This window comes from Corvus kubaryi, unplaced genomic scaffold (genome assembly GCF_017639235.1).
Source record: "Corvus kubaryi isolate FWS band 111438036 unplaced genomic scaffold, C.kubaryi_AGA036_p1.0 37284, whole genome shotgun sequence".
NCBI lineage: Eukaryota > Metazoa > Chordata > Aves > Passeriformes > Corvidae > Corvus > Corvus kubaryi.
Window position 1 is genome coordinate 9879170 of NW_024581088.1, and position 21207 is coordinate 9900376.

General features: G+C 53.5%; 1 protein-coding gene and 1 long non-coding RNA gene across 3 annotated transcripts; one reads left to right on the plus strand and one right to left on the minus strand.

Moving 5' to 3' along the window:
• Positions 1-3525: 3525 nt before the first annotated feature.
• LOC121663799 lies at positions 3526-7010 on the minus strand. Its single transcript, XR_006015759.1, has 2 exons — positions 5006-7010; positions 3526-3951 (listed from the first exon to the last, which is right to left on the minus strand). It is a non-coding gene; the product is annotated as an uncharacterized LOC121663799 (long non-coding RNA).
• Positions 7011-7143: 133 nt separating this feature from the next.
• On the plus strand, positions 7144-10938 carry SRSF1 (serine and arginine rich splicing factor 1). Of its 2 annotated transcripts, none has more exons than XR_006015758.1 (4): positions 7144-7756; positions 7954-8138; positions 8366-9513; positions 10430-10938. XR_006015758.1 is itself a non-coding variant. In XM_042026456.1 (4 exons), the coding sequence occupies exons 1-4, from the start codon at positions 7563-7565 to the stop codon at positions 8987-8989; spliced, it is 747 nt and encodes a 248-aa protein (XP_041882390.1). In that variant the 5' UTR covers positions 7158-7562; the 3' UTR covers positions 8990-10938. The 2 variants fall into 2 exon arrangements, 1 of the variants encoding a protein (XP_041882390.1); XM_042026456.1 differs by having other exon boundaries at positions 7158-7756; positions 8366-8538; positions 8795-10938.
• The last annotated feature ends 10269 nt before the right edge of the window (positions 10939-21207 follow it).

Below are 21207 nucleotides of genomic sequence, written 5' to 3' on the forward strand. Positions count from 1 at the left end.
CCTGGAAAGTACGTCCCATCCTTCGATCACTCTGAGGCTTTACCAGGAATGCTCTTGCCTTCCTGCAATCGAAAAAACAGCCATCTGAGTGGGCTCAGAAGCAAAGCAGACAGAAACAGCCCCACTGTGGTACAACTCCACAAACCACAGCCAGGGAGTGGCCTGGGAAAGCAGGGCCCACATGGCTGTTGGGGGCAACGTGTATTTCAATGCATACAAATGTGTTTATGACTGTATATTAGCAGGTGGGTGCTCACGGGCTCGCCCTGGGCTGGCATCACTGAAAGCTCCAGCCAAACCCTCTCCCATCCTCCTCACCAGCCTGGTCGTGTCGATGCTCTCACTGAACTCTACAGAAGGTGCTGCAACAGTTGATCTGATCAATAAATACACATTTTATACAATCCTTAAGTCTGTAATATCTCTCTGTATATAAGAGGCCATGAGGGATTTTGTTTTAATTAGAGGAATACTTAAGGCTACTCTGCCTCCTGCTTAATTGGCCTTGGAAATGCAGCAGGAAGGGCTGTCCTTGTGCAGAGCACTTCTCCGAGCCAGCACAACCCAAAGGCTCAGGAGGGCATGAGGGCAGGAGCAGTGAGAGAGGGGAGTATAGCCCATATCCACCTCCATCCAGCATCTCCAGAACGAGCCAGGAAAACTTCTGTCTGGAGCTGCAAGTGCACCCCATCCCCTGCTTGACACCCCCAGGGTGGAATTACTGGGCAGGGTCCAGCCCCATCCCTGGTCTAAGGAGATGGTTATCGTGGATACACGGGGAGAGGTGTCAGGAATGCACTTCATGGCCAGAAAAGAGCAGAGGCTTCCAGCCAAATATTGCCAAAGTTTGCAAAGGTGGTGGTTTTCTTACGGGAATGTCACAACTGCTTAGGTCCCACGGCCCGGAAATATCCGTGGGAGGAGAGCACAGCTCTGCACAGACATGTGGCCTTGGGAACAGCCCTCGGTGCCCTGGGACAGCTCTGCCTCCGTGCTGGGATCCAGGCCAGCCTGTGGTCAGCCACCAGCAGACACACCTGGCTTTGCCATGGAGCACCCAGAAGCCAGTGGATGCCAGAGACATCCGACGCCATGCCCTCAGTGTAAACCACCAATGTAAGGGTCTGGAAGGCATATTTCCAGCTCATTCCAGTCCCACCAGTGCCCAGGGGCACTTCAGCCCCAGTCCATCACAGTGCTCAGCTCGCATTTAACTCCAAGCAGACATGCAATCAGTTTGGGAGCAAAGCTGTCCTCTGCCTGGGAGGATAGGGAGGAATAAAAAGGGGAATAATAAACAAAAATGAGCCCTAGAGGGAAAAAACTGCTCACTGACAGCATTGATGCTCTCGGAGCAAACAGAACGGGAGGCGCTGCTTTGTGCTCGCCCTCGGCCCGGCAGCACAGGTATTGTTTGCTGCTAACAGCAAAAAAGCCTCACAGGGATGCCACACGTGTGTGTGTGTGTGGTGAAACCCTCCGGAATGGGAAGACGAATGACAAAGCAGTGAAGTCCTTGGTATGCCAGGACATTATCCAAAGCCTTGGATTTATGGTTAACTGGTTCCCATGGAGGAACTGCAGCTTTTACTGGTGCTGCAGCTCCCTGCCCTCGCCAGCCCAGCTGTCCCAGGCTCCTCCTCCCAGGCAGCTCCTGCTCTTTCTCACGTGTGATGTTTCAGAGGATAAAAATGTTAATATGCTTCTTGGGAAATGATCAAATTAGTATCCATCGTTCATGCTCTAAATGACAAAGACCTGATATTCCTATTTACAGCCCTCAAGAAACTGTACCTAAAAGGCCTACTAGGGAAAGGAAAAAATAGGTTGTATTTCTTGTTTAGTTGGGCTACTGTGGTACCAGCAAGTCCAGTATCACACATAAATCAAATTGTCTTGTTCTTTCTTTGCCCTGCAGAGCAGAGCGCAGGACAGCTGCTGCTGGGCCTCCACTTCTAATTTCTGACAGATCTTTTAACCTGCTCATTCAAAAGCACTTACTTTGCATCCTTCTCCTTAAGAATTAATGGGATATGAACCATAAGGTTTCCTAGATTAGGAATGTCTGGATAATAAAATGCTGTGGAACAGGATTTCCAGTGGGAGCAGAATTCTTTCAGCAGCACCTGAGCACTGGGATCAGCAAACTGCTCCGGACCTTGGTGGCTGCTCCCACCCTGGGCCTTTTGTAAACGTTGAGTTTATTTTTCATCGTTTATTTGCCTTCCATTGAGCTCTGACAGGAAAAATATATGGCTCGATGTCCCTCCCACCCTGGTCTCTGTGAGTTTTTGTTTCACATGGTTATCACAGTCCCTCGCCTCTTCCAGTGTTTACATAAAAGTTACAGCGCCCATGAAACAGCTCCAAAATCTTTTATTTGTATTTAAAAATATTCTGCTTGAAACCAATTTTAATGCATTTCTCTCTCATTGTAGTTCCTTGTGTTAAATAAAACCAGCAAGCCCACACTGATACCACAGGGGCTGCATGGTGCTGAAAGCCCCAAGCCGGGGAGGGAGCGGGGACGTCGGCACCGCTGCCAGCGGCTCTCCACGGAAAGCTAATGGAAAACCTCCCTTTAAAAACCACTCAGGCCTGGCAAATTTGGGTTATTTTTGGAGAACAAAGAGATCCAGCTCTATCCATGCTCCCGAGGCTTGGCTCAGTGGCATGGCCCCCACAGAGACATCCCTGGGATGTGTAAGTGCAGAGCTCCCACTGCCTGTGGCTGAGCCATGGCCCTGCGGTGTCCTGGTGGGGACAGTGACAGATGCCACATACCAGATAAGAAGCTATCAATACCTCTAATGGACAAACCCTGTTTCAGTTCCCTGTGTCAGGATGGCACCGTTCACTCCGAGTTGGAACACAGGGGGTGGGAAGGGAAGTGCCAGGAGGAGCTGGTGAGCTCCCGTTGCCGGTGCACTATGGCAGCGGCTCCTCGCTGGATCCTGGTGTGCATGGCTCAGCCGGCTGTGTGCCACATGCCTGGAGTGTGGAATGCATCGAGGGGAAAGGAGGCAGCTCCAGGAAATGCACAGGGAAATAAAAACAGCAAAAGGAAAAGGAGCAGCTGCGGGGAAACACTCACTGCCCAGACCCTGCCAAACCACGAGGTTCCCTCTGGAACGAGCAACCCAAATGGATCTGCTCCTTTCCACTTATTTATTCCTTAGCAGGAATAAACGTTAGCAGGTTTATTTACACTGACAGTTTGCATTCATTTTCCTCCCTCTCCATGTCAGGCCTTGGAGCATCCCACCAGGCAGGGAGAGGGAAGAGCAATGCAAGCAGCTGCTGCGATATTCGGTGACAGCAGGAGGCAGGGAGCAATGGCAGAGCTCTGGATGAACAGAAATATCTTCCCAGGGAAATAAATCCATGTAAATGGATTGGGGGGGCTCATTGAAACTTTCTGGTCCGTGCTAACTGCTGCCCCTCTCCCTCCCAGCCCCAGCCATGGTATGCTGGCATGTGGGAATCACTGCAAATCCAAGTAACATGAAAACAAGAGAGCAGAAATCACAGCAAACCCATGACTTTTATTATTTTTAATTTTTTTAAATGAACCTTTTATTGCTACCAACCGGACAAATAACCACACGCAATTTAAATGATTCTGCTTCCCTGTGCCCCGTGACTCTGCTCCAGGGACCCTGGATCTGAGCACATCGGGGGGCCAGCTGTATGGCGTGGCTGTCCTCATGAAGGAAAACAGCAGGGTTTTGGAAATTAAAAAAATGAGCATTCCCAATCCACCTGGGACGATTTGAACTCCGGTGGTGTTACCGCTGCTTGTCTGGCTTTTCTCCTTTAAGTCTCCACCCGTGTGTGTCCTTTTGGGCTGGCTTCCAGGAAAAATTCCCACTGGCAGTGTGCTGTGTTTTCCGTTTGCATCCAGACATGCCCCAGCATGTGCAGAGGAAATCTCTTTGCTTAGAGATAAATCTGCATAAACAGAACGAGCTCTGTCACCATCCACTGCTATGGGAATTATTTTCAAGCTTACACACACTTTCCTTGTCTTATTTTAAACTCAGAGTTTCTCTGAAAAATCAGACTGGTATTTCTGCATCTTTTTCCTACATGCAAAACAGTAAGTTTGATAACTTTGAGGCACTATTTAAAATGGAACACACACACACACACAAAATATCAGCTTTGTATTTCACCTCCAAAGACACAACCTGTGTGGTTTCAAGTTACTGGTGAAATGCCAAGGAAACCCCTCCAGCAGCAGATTCCAAACGACTGTTACAGGAGGGAAATGGCAAGTTTGGACAATTCATTGCTCAGTTCTCAAAAAAAAACCCCAAGTTACAGCTTCAGATGCCTCTTTAAAAAATGACCATTTTCTCCCAAACAATCTGAGCTTTGATGAACTGTTATTTTGCAACACAGTAAGATTAGTCAGGACTAATCCCAGCTGGATAGCTCTGTAGTAAGGATTAGGAAAAACAGGTTCTCTGTGGCAGAGCTGGGCGATGACAGGCCGTGGGCCACAGCCCCAGCCCTGCAGCTCTGCTTGGGAAACCTCCTGCTTCCCAAGTTTCATCAGGAAGAACAATAAGCAATGATGTTACATGGGTAATATTTGCGTTATTCACCAATATTCTCCCCTGGACAGCCCTGGTTTCTGCTGCTCCCATTTTGAGAACAAAACCTTGCCATTTTACAGTAGTTGGCTTCTTATTTTTTTAGCAAGATTATTTGCCTTTGCCTTACCAGTAATTTATTTTCTACATAACTTATTAATTCCCCACATATGTTTTGCTAGAAAGCCAAAAATGACTCGGAGAAATAAGTATTCTGCAGTATATCCAACTAAACACTCCACTGATAACACAGAGCTAAGGAAGGTAATGAGGAAGAAAACATCCAATACTTCTATAAAGAGACACTTCATTAGGGTAATTAAGAGACTCATTTAAAGCAGTTATGAGGATTATTAAGACACAAAAGAAATTATGCAACAGGGTTTCCACCAACCAAGCAGACTTACCATTGGTTTATGATGCCTTTAAGAATAACTTTCAGTGGTTTTAATAAGTTTTTGAAAATAGACGTTCATTTCTTGGCAAAGGATGGAGTTTCCCTGCACCTGGGAAAAGCATAATCAGGCTCTTTGTGGGGGTTTTTTTGTGGGGAGAGGACTTGTTGGGTTTTTTATTTGCATTGGGAGGGGCCTTACAGCTCACCTGGTCCCACACCTGCCATGGGCAGGGACACCTTCCACTATCCCAGGTTGTTCCAAGCCTTGGCCAACCTGGCCTTGGACACACTTCCAGGGGTCACAGAATCCCTGAATCGTAGGTTGGAGAAGACCTCCCAGATCACTGAGTCCGGTCCTTGGCCCCTCACCACCACCCTGTCACCCAGACCACGTAACTGAGTGCCGTGTCCTGTCATTCCTTGGACACTTCCAGGGTTGGGAACTCCAAAAAGTGTTTCTGCTGAGCTGGCAAATAACTGAACAGCTTGTTAAATTGTGAATAGCTTGTTAAATAGTCCAAAAACTCCATTATTTCCCCCAAATCACCCAGTGAAGTCACGTAGAGCCGTGCTGGAACTGCAGGGGCTGCAGTCACTGCTCGCTCACCGCGTTGTGTTCCACTACAAAGAGAACTGTGAAGCCCTAAAACTCTGTCACAGATGCAGAACATCTGCAGGCAGTTGGGAATTTACCCTTTGCCATCCACTCCTGGTGAAGATGGGCTCTCTCACCCCACCTCTCTGCTGTTATTTAATCCCTTGGCGGCTCAACAGGGACGTTCCTTGTTCAAAACCCTGGAGCAGAGGCATCGCTGCCCTTCCACCTCGAGAAAAACGAGCAGCATTTTTAACAGTCACACCTGTCATGATGTTACACTGAAAACATTTCCCTGTCAGCCACTGATTGCTGTTTTTCCAGAGGAATATGCATTTTTCATTAACATGTGAAAAATGAGGGCAGCGTGATGGGCTCCAAGGAAGAGGCAGGAGGCATTTTTCACAATCCCTTAATTAACTCATGAGCCTAAAAGGGTTTCCTCCACACTCCAACACTGTTTTAACCCCTCATGGTGGTTTCAGTGACTGAACCTCTCCAGCACCACGGAATTCTCCTGTGCCGATACAAACAACATTCAGGGATCAATGAGAGACACCTAGATTGCACAAGATCATTTATTTCAATAGTTTTTAGCACAATCTCACCCACCTTTTTGTATTATCTTGTGGACTGGGGCACACTGAAGTGGTTTCTCACTCTAAAGCTGCTTTAACACATCTGTGAGGGCTTTGTGGCAATGCAGAGTACTCCACTGGTTTTTAAAGTGGCTTTATTTAAATTATAATTTTATAAACATGACATAGTTGGATATTATTGCCTTGCTTCTTTTGAGTCTGTTTTTGATGTGACCCTACATTAAACCTTCACGAATGCACTATATAGAACACCCTTCTGCAGCAGCACGAGGCCCTCAGCAGTGTCCTCAAATGTATCCACCTGGGATGCGACTTCGCCTCAATTTCTAACGCTGTTTGCTCCTCCGCTTTTATTAACTTACACACCAAGTCAAGGCCATCCTTAGAGTTTGTTTCGCCCAAGCTCACCGTGCTCAGCTGCGTCGGACGCAAGAGCCCCCAAGATCCGTCATACGGGTTCAGCAATGGGAAAGCACACCGTGAGCGGGGGACAAACCCCAAACCCAACTGATTTAAACCCAAACTCCAGTTGCTGAGGGAGATGTGCGAGCTCGGTGCCCACGTCGCTGAGCGGCTGCTGCCGCTCCCTGTGCCCCCGGGGCGGCCATTTTGGGTCAGCCGCCGTCCTGCCCCCGGGGAGCGGGCAGAGCCCTTTTCCGCACCGTCTGCGAGGCACGGCACAGCGGGACGGAGCCGTGAGCGCGTCCCTGCGGCCCCTGAGCCGCGGCGGGGACACCGGGGGGACACCGGGGGCACAGAGCGCGCTCCCGCCGCCGCCCCGCGCGCTCCCGCCCCCGCCGCGGTGCACTGTGGGACGCGCCCAGCGCTTGGCGCCAAGCGCCCCCGCCGTCCCGCGCAGGGCATTGTGGGGCGCGCCCTCCCCGGCCGGGCCTAGAGGCGCGGGACGCCGCACCGGACGTGACGTCACGCAGCCGCCGCCGGTTAAGCCGCCGCCAGGAGACGCGTCTTTCACCTGCCGCGGGCACGGGAGGTTTCCCACGGCATAACTGAGCTCGCCGCGCCCCCGCGCCCCACGGCTGCGCCAGCCGCACGGACTCGGCCTCTCCGAAGCGGCAAGAACCGAGGGACTATTTTGCGGTGAAACCGCGCATGCGCGGGGCGGAGGAGTGAGGGCGCGGCGGAAGACGCGTGCGCTGCTGCTCCGCCGTGAGTGCGGGTGGTGCTGCGGCTGGTGCTGCGTCCCGGGGTGAGATCGGTGCGCGCAGAGGCAGCGCGAGCGGAGCCGCGGGCGCCATTTTGAAGCGGCGGTCGGGGGAGGTGACGAGCGCTCCGAGAGCCCGGCCCGGCCCCGCCACCGCCGCCCCGCGCCGCCCGCACCGCCCCGCGCCGCCGCAAACATTGCCGACCTCGCCATGTCCGGCGGCGGCGTCATCCGCGGCCCGGCCGGCAACAACGACTGCCGCATCTACGTGGGGAACCTGCCCCCCGACATCCGCACCAAGGACATCGAGGACGTGTTCTACAAGTACGGCGCCATCCGCGACATCGACTTGAAGAACCGCCGCGGGGGCCCGCCCTTCGCCTTCGTCGAGTTTGAGGACCCCAGGTGAGACCCCTGTGGCGCTTCGCTGGGCTCCCCAGCCCCGAGGGAGCCTCCGCTGCCCGCCCGGGAGCAGCGCCCCGCGCCCTGGGCCGCGCTAACGGGGCCGCTGAGGCGGCGGGCGGGGAGAGGCGGGCGGGAAGCGGGAACAAAGGCGGGGGGTGCGGCGGCCGCGCTCACCGCCCGCCCCGTGCCGCCCGTAGGGACGCGGAGGACGCCGTCTACGGGCGGGACGGCTACGACTACGATGGGTATCGCCTCCGCGTGGAGTTCCCTCGGAGCGGCCGCGGCACCGGCAGAGGCGGCGGCGGCGGCGGAGGGGGAGGAGCCCCCCGGGGCAGGTACGGCCCCCCGTCCCGGCGCTCGGAGTACAGAGTGATAGTCTCGGGTGAGTCATTGCTCTCTCTCTCAGCCTAAGTACTCCCCCAGGGTCCTCCAGGCGCGGTGCTGCTGCGAGCTTCCCCTTAAAAAGCATCGCCCCGTGTGCTTCGGGAGGGGAGGAGTGGTGTCTCCCGGATGCTGAGCGCTCCTCTCCTTCACTGTGCCGCTGCTGCTGTAACTACAGGAGGTGAAGCTCTAATCCGGTTTTAAAGTCACGTTTTGGTTTTTCTGTAGGGCTGCCTCCAAGTGGAAGTTGGCAGGATTTAAAGGATCACATGCGTGAAGCAGGTGATGTATGTTATGCTGATGTTTTCCGAGATGGCACTGGTGTCGTGGAGTTTGTGCGGAAGGAAGACATGACCTACGCTGTGCGAAAGCTGGATAACACTAAATTTAGATCTCACGAGGTAGGTATCACACTTACTTTCTTTGGCCAGAATTGGATACAAGGGGCTTAACAGTAGGATTTGAAGGTAAGGAACGTGTGGTGCTCACTGTTTGGTTACAAAGCAGCTAAATAAGTGTGTGGTCAGGCTGGAGATAAGACGTGTAAGCTCTGCTGTCTGTCCCGGCCGTAGTAACGCTGTCTGCAGTCTGTCAGCATGCCTGAAACATGGCCCTGAAGCCTCGACGTTTCAATCGAAAGTTCTGTCTATTCAATAGGGAGAAACTGCCTACATCCGTGTTAAAGTTGATGGCCCAAGAAGCCCAAGCTATGGAAGATCTCGGTCCCGCAGCCGTAGTCGTAGCAGGAGCCGTAGTCGAAGCAACAGCAGAAGCCGCAGTTATTCCCCAAGAAGAAGCAGAGGATCTCCACGCTACTCTCCCCGCCACAGCAGATCCCGATCTCGTACATAAACATCACTAGCTCTGATCTTTTTGTAGAACCCCATGTTGTACACAGTTTTCCTTTACTTAGTACAGTCTTTCATTATTTTTTTTAAAATTCCAACTGTTTTACTCGAATTGGCTGAAGTGTTGAATTGCATTCTTGTGTAAAATCCCTAGTGAGTATTTGCTCCTCGACACCGACATTCCCCTCCTGTCTTTGGTAAATTGTATTTTAATTGCTGTCAGTCAGGATTGTTCCGGTTTAGTTCTAGTTCAATACCAACATTCTTGGAGCTGTGGTATTGCTGTGTAAATGTCTCAGTGTTCCGCTGTGGTCGAGACGAGCTGGGGATGTTGGGATGTTTGTGGCTAACTTGTCTCTTCTGGGGGATCTTACATTTTATCTTGCCTTTTCGTGTGTCTTTCTGTAGACATATCTGAAGAGATGGATTAAGAATGCTTTGGATTAAAGGATTGTGGAGCACATGTCAATCATTTTAGGATTGTCAAAAGGAGGATTGAGGAGGATCAGATCAATAATGGAGGCAATGGTATGACTCCAAGTGCTATTGTCACAGATGAACTTGGCAGTATTGACCTTATACTGAGAGACAGGGGAATTGAGGCCGAGCACATACGTGTCCCCACGTGTCGCTTCAGGCATGTTCTCGTGACCGCAGGCTGCGATTGCTCTTCTCTTTTAAAACTTCATTTTCTGGGGGGCAATTGTGGCCAGATCCCTGCTTTTGTAATTCTCTATTCCATTCTAGTTTTTTAAAGGAATAACCAGGGCCGGGGGGGGAGTATTGGTTTATTTCGTCCCACAGCGTTTGGTTACAAGTGTCCATGTCCGTAGTATCCGTACACTTGTAGTAGAACTTGCAATCAGAGTATAATATCAATACTGCTAAAATCTGCATGTCCTCTGTGTGACTGATACAGCGTGGCTGTTGCATTTTTATAAGTACCAGAATGAAAGCAAAATAAAAATGGCAAACCTAGTGGGGAATAATTTAAGTCTCAGCCCTGCCCCCTCAGACTAATTCACGATTGACTCACGATCTGTGTGAAAACACCGATTGTTAACGTTCCCTCCAGCTGGGAGTGCAGCTGTAGTCCAGCCATTCCATAGTAGGTGGATAGACCGAGCAGTTAAAGCTTTTCCAGTTTAGTAAGACCATTTTTTACAACCACAAAACCTCGTACCCACCAATGCGCTGAGTATGTTGGCATTTCCAGTTGACATATTGTAAATATTTACAATGTTTCCTCCAAATAGTAATTAACATTTCTAAAGAAATTATCTGAGCATCACCATTGGAAAGTTTGTTTTGGGGAATTGATAGTTATTACTGTACATCTGAATTAATTGATGGCAAACATAACTGATCATTCCCCAGAATCCTATTTTTTCATTACAGTATCTAACTTTTTGCCTCCTCTTTTTTGGTTTTGCTGGTTATAAAGGTTTGGATTGGAGAGGGCTCACTGGATCCCAATCCTTGGAGCTGGATCATTGGATTCAAATCATAATGTGGATAGGATAGGGAGGCTGAATTACAAGGATTCATGGAGCGGGATCAAATTACCAGGAACATAGGAGTGGATTCCTGCCCCAACCAAACCGCATTCGTGTGGATTTTTTTATTCAACTCAATTGGCTATTCCAAAGATATTTTTTTTCCTATTTTTGACGATTGGAGCCCTTAAGATGCACGATGGAGTTTTGCATTTTTTTGGTAAAAGGAGCAAAGCGAGGACCTGGAGAGGTACGCTGGAGCAATCTCCTTGGAAGGATTCAGCACGAGTAGATGGTAAACCTTAAAGGGGAAAAAGGGGGGTTTGTTTAAAAAAAAAAAAAAAAAAAGTAAATAAGTCATTTCTCTAAATTTAAAGACCAAAATTGGAGTTAAAGATGGCGTAGGTTTCAATTGGCAATTGCTTTTTTTTCTTTGACAAATAAAATTTTTACAAAATCACGCCCTGTGTCATCGTTGGTCGCGGAGTCTCGTCCTCGCCCACCGCCCTCGCGTTGGGGATCCGGACAAAAGCCTTTTGTGTGGAACAGAGCCGGAGTGTTCCACAGGAAGCGTCCATGTTTGAGCTGCTCCTCAATAAAGGATCAGTGCCCTGGGAAATGGGTGGAATTTAGTAGTTGGGGAAGGGAAAAGAATGAGTTCTCCATGCTTAGAGGGAGTGTTAATATGAGGGTTGGTGGGAGATCACATGGGGAAAATGGGAGATTTATGGGCTTGTCCTGAGGATGAATGGGGGGCAGAACTGCTCTCTCTGACCACGACTGGTGTGGGGGGAGGAAACTGAGCAGGAGCTGGGATCTTGGTGTCATCCCTGAGCTGTGGGCACTGGGAATTGCACCCCTGTGGCAGCCGTGGCCCAGCTGCACACAGCGCCTTCCCAGGTGGAAGGGGATGGATGCCCAGAGGAGGCTGTGGCCCTGGGGCCCGTGGGGTGACTGCTGCCAGAGAAGTTTGTTGGGATGTGGGAAACGAGGGCAGTGGGGGCTCCAGGGCACACGGGTGTGAGCTGGGAAAGCAAAGGTGAAGTTTGACTCAAAAACCCCAAACTTCTGGGAACTGATCTGTTCCACCACCGGTGGTGAAGGAAGGTGAAAGCGATTTGAAAGGGTGCAGGTGTGCTCAGGGTGTTTCATGAAGGGAAGCCTGCAGAGTTAGGTGTGCCAGGACTGAGGTGGAGTTTGGAGAGGATTACTCTCCAAAGGACCCACGGGGAGAAGGAGTGAAGGACCCCAGGAATCACCATCCTCACTTTGAAATACAAGCGTTAGTTCTGACTCAGGGAGTTCAGGCAGAGCTGGTGGCTCTAAGCAGGTTCACCAGGAGCTCAGCAACGTGTGGAGCACCAATTTCAGGGGTAGTTCAGCCAACTATGATGTGGAAGTCCCTGTACAAGGTGTGTGCTGGAGGTGCAGGAAGGCTGTAGTTTGTCAAGCCTGGTTCTGGCACCAGGGAGCCAGTGGGTGCAGGATGTGCTCCAAGTCTCACCTGTGTGTGGATCAGCTACTGGAGCAGGAAATACCTGAGGATTGTTTGCTCCTGCGATTATCTCAGTGGTTTGGATCACCCTGTGGCTGCCCCGGGAGGACACTGACTCCCAGGAAGAGGACCTGGGAACACAGCATTCTCTGTGCTGGGATTTGTGGAGTGTCACCTTCCTGGAAAGCTTCTGACATGGAGTGTCACAGAGCCGGTGGGGACCACACCTGTGCCAGAAGGCTGCCATCCTCCCCGCAGAGTGGCAAGGCTGCCTTTCCATTTCACCTGGAAAATGGAAGGGAATGGAGCACTCCTGGGTTCTCTCTCTCATTTTGGCTTCCCCCCCCCCCCCAAGGGGAGAGCTCGGGTCACTCCAGCAGAAGCTGCTGGTCCTGTTCCTGCCCCAGCATCATCCACTCACTTTGTTCTCTGTGTCCCTGCTGTGGTGTTTGTGAAGCACTTTGAGATCCTGTAATAAACCTGTTCCCAGTGTGGAGCCCTTGTGCATTCCACCTTTTTTCTCCTAAAATTGTCAGCCAGCAAACAGCCAGCCAGGCAGTGCTGGGGCAGGGAAGCCACAGGGTGAAGCAAGGCTTTCCCCAGGTGCCCTGTGTTTTAATTTCAGATTCTGATCCAGCGTGTTCCGCCATCCTCGGGGGGAACATCATGTTCTCTGATTGACATAAAATAGAGGAATTAAATTAATATCTCAGAAATGTGCTGTGAACCAGGTTTGACAGCGTTAGGAGAAGTTAACTGGAGGAGGCTGTGCCTCCTGACACACTCTCAGTTTTTAATTATACCACGTTATGAGTTCATTAATGTTGTGACAGAGATGGTGAGGAGTCGGTGAGTTTTGGGAGCAACACTCCGGCCTGGCACAACCCGGGGAGCTCGGTGCCATCTCTTTTGCCCTTCAGCTTCTCCAAGGGTGAAAGTGAATCTGAGTAAGTGCCTGCTTGACTTCCCCCGTGGGGAATCTGCTTCCAGGCAGGGCCCTGGGAGCCATCCGCTCGCCCGGCTGGGGCTGGTGGGTAGAACTGGCATTGATTTCAATATCCTCGTGCATTAGTGGGAACGGGCTGGCTGCAGGCAGGCAGCTCTCGGTGGCTGTTCCACCAGCACGTCTTCCGGGAAGGTATTTGCTAGGATTTCAACAGATGCCAACCAAGGCACCAGGTGTCTTCTTTATGCATGTGCTCTTCCTGAAACTTAAGAGTTTTGAGAGTCCATTCTCTCTAAAGAAGGTGGAAAGGCGTAGGGAAATGGAATTGCCTTTGTTAAAGCAGATGGGGACATCCAAATGTAACCCCCTCTCCTAAATAATTTTTCCATCCAGAAGCAGTCGAGTTTCTGCTGCACAGCGAGCAGGCAGCGTTCCCTCCCCGGTGCTTCTACTCGGCAGCACTGGATGAGCTCCGCCATTCCTGCAGGGAATCCGCCTGTTCCGACACTCCTGCGCTTCCGATAGTGCCGCTTTGTTGGTACAACTGAGGGCGATTGTGCGCCCCGGGGCTGGGTGGCCTCTCTGTGCCGCCCTCGGCCGCGCAGCTGCCCGGCAGCCCGGCCCGATACTGCCTTCTTTGTGCGAACACTTCGGGAAGCGCCGTGGAGAGGGAGGGAATCTCTCCTCCTTAACTGCACATCGTCCCGATAGCCCGTGCTTAATAAACCCATCACTAGCTCCGAAATAGAAACGGTTAGAAAACTTGTGGTTTCTCCCAGAAACCACAGTTTGGGGTTTTTTTCTGTTGTTTGGTTGGTTGTTTTTTTTTTTTTCTAACAAGAGACTTCTGCTTTAGAACAGGGGATTCTTTCATTGATCTGTGTGCGTTGGTTGTGCCGTGAGGTTTCTTGTCCTGATACCAGCAGAGTTTTTAGCTGTGCAGCAAAATCAGAGTCATTTCTAGATTGGCTAAAAACAGCCCCAGCTTTGGTGAGAGTCCCCCATGCCGAGTGCAGAATGATCCTCACTGCACCTGCACGGGAAGAGCAGTTCATCTGGAATTGCAGTTGGAGTGGTTTCAAATAGAAAGCTGAATTATTAGGAAAAATGAAGATTCCAGGCAGCTCCCTGTGTAATAAACTTTCCCTAAAATCCCTCTCCCGCACACCTGAAGGTGAGTCAGTGCTGTACCCACCCGCACTGCGTGGTCCTTGCAGTGCTTTGTCCTAGCCCGGCGGAGCTGCGGGATGGGATGGGCACAGAGCCTGCCAGAGTCATGGGACAGAACGGGCACGGAGCCTGGCAGAGCTGCGGGATGGGCACGGAGCCCGGCAGAGCTGCAGGACAGGACGGGAATGGAGCAGGGCAGAGCTGCAGGACGGGATGGGCACAGAGCCTGGCAGAGCTGCGGGATAGTCCTGGAGCCCGGCAGAGCCGCAGGATGGGCACGGAGCCCAGCAGTGCCGTGGGACAGGCGTGGAGCCTGGCAGAGCCATGGGACGGGCATGGAGCCTGGCAGAACTGCGGGACAGGACGGGCACAGAGCCGGGAAGAGCCGCAGGATGGGCTGCAGCCTCTCCTGGCCTTCCCTCACCTTGCTCCTGGGTGCTGAGGGGGACCTGGCTCACCTCTGCGTCCCCTCCCGCCGGGCGGGCTGGGTGGATGTGCCGCTTGCAGAGCCATTAACATAATTTTATGCACTAATTTGTGTAATCATTAAAGAGTCGAGCAGGGCATTGTTCACATGAGTAATTACCTCTATATTCTAATAGCTCTAATTCATCCCTTTAGTGAGTTTCGTGTTTCGGTGACTCAGCCACGATTCACGCTCAGGGTCGTGTATTTTTTTAAGAAATGCCCGTTTCTCGCATGACTTGGTTGCCCTCTGCGCAGATGATGACGTGACAGATCCTGACGAGCTCAGACCACGCGGATGCCGACCTGGGAAGATTTGCCAGCGTGGATCCGGGGCTCTGGGGCCGGCTGGATCCCACGGGGTGTTTGACTGGCTGGGAAGCTGCAGAGAGCAGCTGCCAGCGGAAATTTAAACATGAAAAACTTGGCAGTTTGCTGAACTCTTGGTATTTTCCTTCTGACAAAGGGCAGGGCTGTATTTTTGTAGTGATTTTTTGATACCAGATGAAACATGGGGAAAAGAATTCCGCTGTGCAGACTCTGGATCCATTGATTCTCCATCCTCGCACGTGCGTGTCTTTACAGTACACAGGGTGCAGGCAGGAGGGAAGGCACGGCGAGCATCATTTTCTGCCTGATTTGCAGGATGATACAGGATATTTTCCCGAGGGCACCCAAATTAATTTGAGACAGAGCTGCCTGCTACCACCGAAGGTTTTGTTTCCCCCTTGGAAACACAGAGCAAAGTTGGTTCCTTGGCCAGTGAGAGCAGGGATGCTCTGCCTGAGGCTCCTGCCAGCGCTGCATGCTCATCCCTGTGGGATCAGCTGAGCGATGCAGATGAATGCACAAACATTGATTATTTTGGAGACAATCCATAACTGCCAAATGAGATTAAACACCACCCAGGTCCTAGAAAAAAATAAAAGTAAATAGCAAAGAATAAAGAAAATGGGGCATGGTGTTGGCAAAGGGTCCTGGGGGACCATCCAGCCGAATATTAATCCCTGCCATCCCCATCCCTGAAGGATTTCGGAGCTCTCTGCTGCTATTAATCGCAGCAGCCCTGCAGGGAAGGTAATGCAGCATTATCCGTGTTTTCCAGCTGTGGCTGGGGAGGAGGGAAGCAGCCGGCTCGGCTGAGCTTTGCCGTGTGTCAGTGAAAGATCAGGGATTAGCGTTAGGATTTCCTCGCTGGCTCGGCTGCTCTAATTCAGTGGTCATGTTTTTCCCTAAATGCACTGACCTTATGTGCCTGCTGCTGTACATCCCGTGCCCGGGAGAAGCCGGGGCAGATGGTGGAAGGGGAGCAAGGCAGGAGCGGATGTTTCCCTGCAGTCCTTGGCCCCGCAGGAATTATTACTAAAAATGGTCACTGGTGATTAACCGGAGCAGTGCGCTGCTAAGTAATTGGTACAGGCTCTGGCTCGGGAAGTTTTTAAATCAAACTGGGAATGTTTTCCTGGAGAGCAGCAGAGTTCAGCAGGTTCAAAGGCAGAGTGCTGAGGGCAGCGCGGGGCAGGGGGTGAGCAGGGGTCGGTGAGCACCTGCCAAGGAGGGCTCTGAAATGTTCCATATGAGACAGAAAAAGCTGCGTGTCTCCCTGTCTCTGTGTACACCATGTAAATCATAAGGACACAGAGGAGCTGTGGCTGCCCCATCCATCCCTGGAAGTGTTCAAGGACGGAGCTTGGAGCAACCTGGTCTAGTGGAAAGTGTCCCTGAGCATGGCAGGGGGGAGGAACTGGATGATCTTCAGTATCCCTTCCAGCCCGAACCGTTCCACGATTCTCGGATTTGATATTAAACGCGGGCAATCCCCACCATGTGACATCAGTGCCCAGCCCTGCGCACCCCCGTGTGCGGCAGTCCCGGGGTGTCCCCCGCGTGTGTCCCCACAGTGGCAGCGGCAGAGATGATGAGCACGGGCAGTGACCCTGCGGGCCGCACCAGCAGCATCCCCGGCGGGGCCATCGAGGGGCGGCTCTTCCGTCGGGGTGCAGATGACAGCGGGCGTTCTATGGGAAAAAAAGTTGTGGCGAAGATCACTAAAATAACAACAAAAAGCCGCTGGGTGCCGGCGGCGTGGGGCAGCTGCGGCGCTCAAGGTGCCAAGCAGAGATTAGCCCAGGCACGGCCGAGGACAAGGAGGTGGGAAGAGATAACGGCACTTCCCGGCGTGCGGCCGCAGGGCTAAACATAGCCCAGGGCTCGCTGTCCCTCCCCGCCGGAAGCTCCGAGCGTCTCCTGCCCGGCCACGGCGTGTGCTGGGCCCCGACGGGGCGTCCGAGGCGCGGGGGAAGGCGGCCAGCCCCGTGCCCAGCCGGGGAAGGCGAAGCTCAGGCTGCCGGGAAGCGGGAATCCGCCTGCTGCGGCACCCCGGGGACAGGAGACACTGATGGATTCGCACGGGTGGCAACGATTAGGGAGGATGAGGAAATCCCAGGAAGGCAGGAAGGGTTTCCCATGGCAGATGCGGCAGCGTGGCCGAGGGGGGACAGGAGGTGCAGCAGAGAAGAAAGAGTTCGGGAGCACTGCAGGGAAGGGAGTGACCATTGCCGGGCAGTTTGCCATGGGAGTGCTTTCACCAGGGGATGCTTAAAGCATGGAGTAACCGTGAGGCTTTTCCTGCCTGGAGGGAGCACGGGCATGGCCCGGCCCTCGGGGAGCCCTGGGATGGTGAGTGTGCGGTGGGAGCTGACACCCAGCTCCGGACAGACCCAGAAGCGTCCCTGCTGTCACAGCCGTGTGTGGCCCTGGCACCACAACCCCACTGCCCTGGGCATCCCTCTGGCTTCTCCAGCTTCCCTCCCTCCCTCCTCCTGACACATCACTGCAGCAAAGCACCTCAGAGTTGGGGGCTAAAACCAGGAAAGCAGAGCAGGGAGCAGCACTCAGCCATCCCTGCTCAGTCCCACTGACAACGCTCCTTCTCCTGCAGCAGCTCCTCGCTGCTTCCCCACTGATCGCAGTCCTGCCTCTCAGCGCTTCAGCCGAGCTGGCTGGTAATTTCCTGTATTCTATTTCCCTCCTTTGAAAAGTGGAGCGATCTTTCAGATGCACTAATTACGAGAAGGCTCCGGAGCTCTCGGCAGTGGCAGCGCTCCCGCCGAGCCCCGGGGCCGGCTGGCGTGGTGGCCCTGGCATGGCACGGGCAGGGCAGGGCAGGGCATCACTGCCATCCGCGAGGGTGGGATGGAGGCCGTGACTGTGGGCAGCCATCTGGCAAGAACTTTCCCTTTCCCTTTCCCTTTTCCTTTTCCTTTCCCTTTCCCTTTCCCTTTCCCTTTCCCTTTCCATTTCCCTTTCCCATCCTTTTCCCTTTCCTTTTCTGTTCCCATTTCCATTTCCCTCTGCCTAGTAAATGGGTTGCCTGTCCCTGCAGCACCTTCCACCCTCATTTTCCTGCAGGTCAGAGATGCTCATCCAGCAGGTTCTGGGCAGTGGGAGACCGTGGGATGCTCTTCTGAGGCTGCTGGATCATCCCACGGTTCCTCCCAGCAGGAGCACTCTGCTTGCACACCTGCTTCCCGCAATGCAATTCACTGTCTCTGTTTAGTGTCCCTGATCGCTTTGAGAGGGAATTGAGGCTGCAAAGAGAGAAACCAGAGAAGACAGAACTTGGGAAGCAGCTGAAGGGAAATTGCCTGTGGGGAGCACATTCTCAGTACCACCAGCGCAGCTTATTTACACTCTCGAGGGCTCTCCAGCCCCACAGAGCTGTGAGATTCAAAGCCCGCTGTGTCACTCAGAGCATGAACAGAAAGGGGTTCCTCTAAAGCTGCAATATTTGACCACAGTTTCTATTCTAAGTGATGCAAGCACACGCTGGCCCAGCAGAAGCGGAGCAGGGACTGTCAGCAGGGGCTGGGGCACGCGTCATGCTGGCATTGGCAGAGCATGGCTGTGGCACCGAGGGGCAGCTCCGGTGCTGGCCTGTCCCTGGGAGGCTCCTCACAACCAGCCTCGGCACTGGCACTGGAGGCAGGAGACACCCAGCAGCATTCCCTTCTTTCCTAACAATGTGGGAAGTGCCAAGGCAGAAGGAGGGAAGATTTGAGCTTGAAAAGGCAGAAAAGCGCAGCCTCGGGACGGTGGTAAATGGGCCACACAGTTCCCAGTGCCCTAGAAATTCCCTGTGCGCCGCACAGCAGGGTGGCTGCTGATGCTATCGCTGTCCCAGCTCCATGACTAAGGGAGCTGGAAGGTATAAATTAAATAACACAACACTTCAAGCCGCCTGTTATGTGGGTTTGTCCTAAGCAGTGCTGCTTTAATTAAGATGGAGAGCTTACAAATCTAACCTTTGTTTATTCTGCTTTGGGGCATATATAATGTAAATATGTGTTTTCAAACACTGCGGCTTTTTAGACTTCCAGTTATAATTCTGGGTAAAGGAAAGTTCGTCAGGTTTGGCACAGACTTGCCCTTTCTAAATAGAGCTCCTGCGAGTCCTTCCCCCCGGGGACTCCCAGCGCCTCGGCTCGCTCTGCTCCCAACCCAGCTCTTGGCTGCGGGATGTGTCGGGGTAAGAGAGGGGCTGGGAGGGCCCAGCCGGGCACTGCCGAGAGGGAAGTGGGTTCCAACTCCATTTCCCTCTCGTCTGGCTTAGCTGTGAGTCTCGCAGGTTTTGTTCCTGTATCCCCTCTTGGTCCTTTAGCTGTGAAAACAAGAACAGAGTTTAGCCGGCTACGTGCTCGTCGGGATTTCTCCGATGAGTCAGTGATACGCTTGGGTAGTTTTCTTAGCCTTTAATTGAAGTGAGTGTGAGCCCTTAACAAAGAGCTCTCCCAAGTCTCCCTTAATAAGCGTTAACAAAAATAACCGAGCGACCGGGAGGAAAATAACCAGGGGCGGCAGTGGTGTCCCCTCTCCTCAAACGTGGGGTTCCTCCGGGCTCTCCTGGGGGCAGTGCCGGGGTCGGAACGCAGGGCAGCACAGGGACACCCTCCGGCTCAGCACACGGGGTGCCGTGGGGGTGATCCAGCTGGTCCCACACCACGGCTGGGAAAAACATTTGGGATGAGCAGAGACCATCTCCAGGCGAGCTGGGCTGGTGGAGTGCTGCACTGGCAACCCCCTTTGGCTCCTTTTTCTGGTCTGTTTTTCTCAGTTTGGAGCTTCTGCAGAGCAAGGGCAACGTTTTGCAGTTTCCAGTGCTGTGCATCAGCACAGAGCTCTACTGTGGTGCAGACAGGGGAGTCAAAACCAAGCAGGCTCCAAATTCCCTGAGGCAGATGGACCCTTGAAGCTGCAGGTGCTCCCAAGCAGGCTGGGCCACTCCAGGCAGCCAAGCCCCTGGGCACGTAGTCACAAACTTCCCTCTGGGGTCACAAGACTCAGAAACTTTTTTGTTTCAAATGCAAACACGTTTTGACATAACCACTTGACTCTGGTGCTGGTGTTTCAAGGAAAAAGCCTGAGAGGCGTGAAAGAACCGCAGGCATCTCTCAGAACAGAACAACGACTGTTTTGCAATGCTCTCGGAAGGTGAAGAAACGCCTCGGGAGGGCCGAGGACCAGCCCTGCAGGAGCCAGGTGACCTGCCCAACGCTGCTCAAAGCCACAGCTGAGCCGGCGGGCTGCGACCCCCGCTGAGTGTCCCCTGGTCCCTGCTCTGTCCCTACCGTCCCTCCTCCCTGCTGCGCTGGGTTTCCCCGAGCTGCGGCTTCAGGACCGGCCTTTGCATTATCTGTAACAGGAGACAAGAAAAACCACCCGGGTGTCCCACACGGGAGGAAGTCACAGGGGCCAAATTTAGCCCTGTACGCTGCAGCCAGGGCGCCTCGGCTGCTTCTTCCCACTCCCAGTGCTGCCGAGGCCTCGGATGCTCAGCGGGGATCCGAGCCTGAGCAAAGAGGATTGACCAGAGCTGGGGGAAAATAAAAAATAAAGTGCTGTAAGCCTGTTCTCATCTCCCGAGTGCCAGGGAAGGCGAGGGGAGGTCGGGATTAAAACCCCCCCTCCTGTGACAGTGTTAAACCTGCCACACTCAGGTGTCAAAGAAATGCTGGGTGTCCCTCAGATGCCACCTGAGGCAGGGCACAGATGTCCCCTGCATCCTTTCCTGTCCTGGGAGCACCAGGGAGGAGCACGGAGCCGTCCCTGGGCCCCGTCCTGCTGCCTGTCAGGGACGTGCTTGATGTATGTAAACACATAATTAACGGTACGTATGTATTTAATTGCTCGTGGCTACGATTTGCATGCGTGTGCTGCGCCGAAGATGCCTCAGGTACGGGCGAATCCACTCAGCCGGACCGGTGGAGGTGTGCGGGGCTGCGCAGGGTCACCGCATCGCCCGAGACCCCGCGGGCGGCAGGGCCGGGGGACACGGCCCGGCCCGGGGGAGGCTGCTGGGGCCCCGGGCTGCGGGACGGTGACGGGCCCGGCCCTCCTGGAGCCCGGCCAGGCGGGGTGCGAAGCAGGGCCGGCCGGGGGAGGCGGCAGCAGCCCTGGAGGGATGAGGGTGAGCCCGGGTGGGCTGAGGGCGAGCCCGACTGTGCCGAGGCGGTGGCGGCGCCGGGCGACCCCCGGGGCGACCTCGAGTTCACACCCCCCCCCTCCGCCTCCGGCGCTGCCGCCCGCCCGCACCCGCGGGCGAAGCCGCCCCCCGCCGCCCCCGCGGCTCCCTCCCTCCCTCCCGGCGCGGC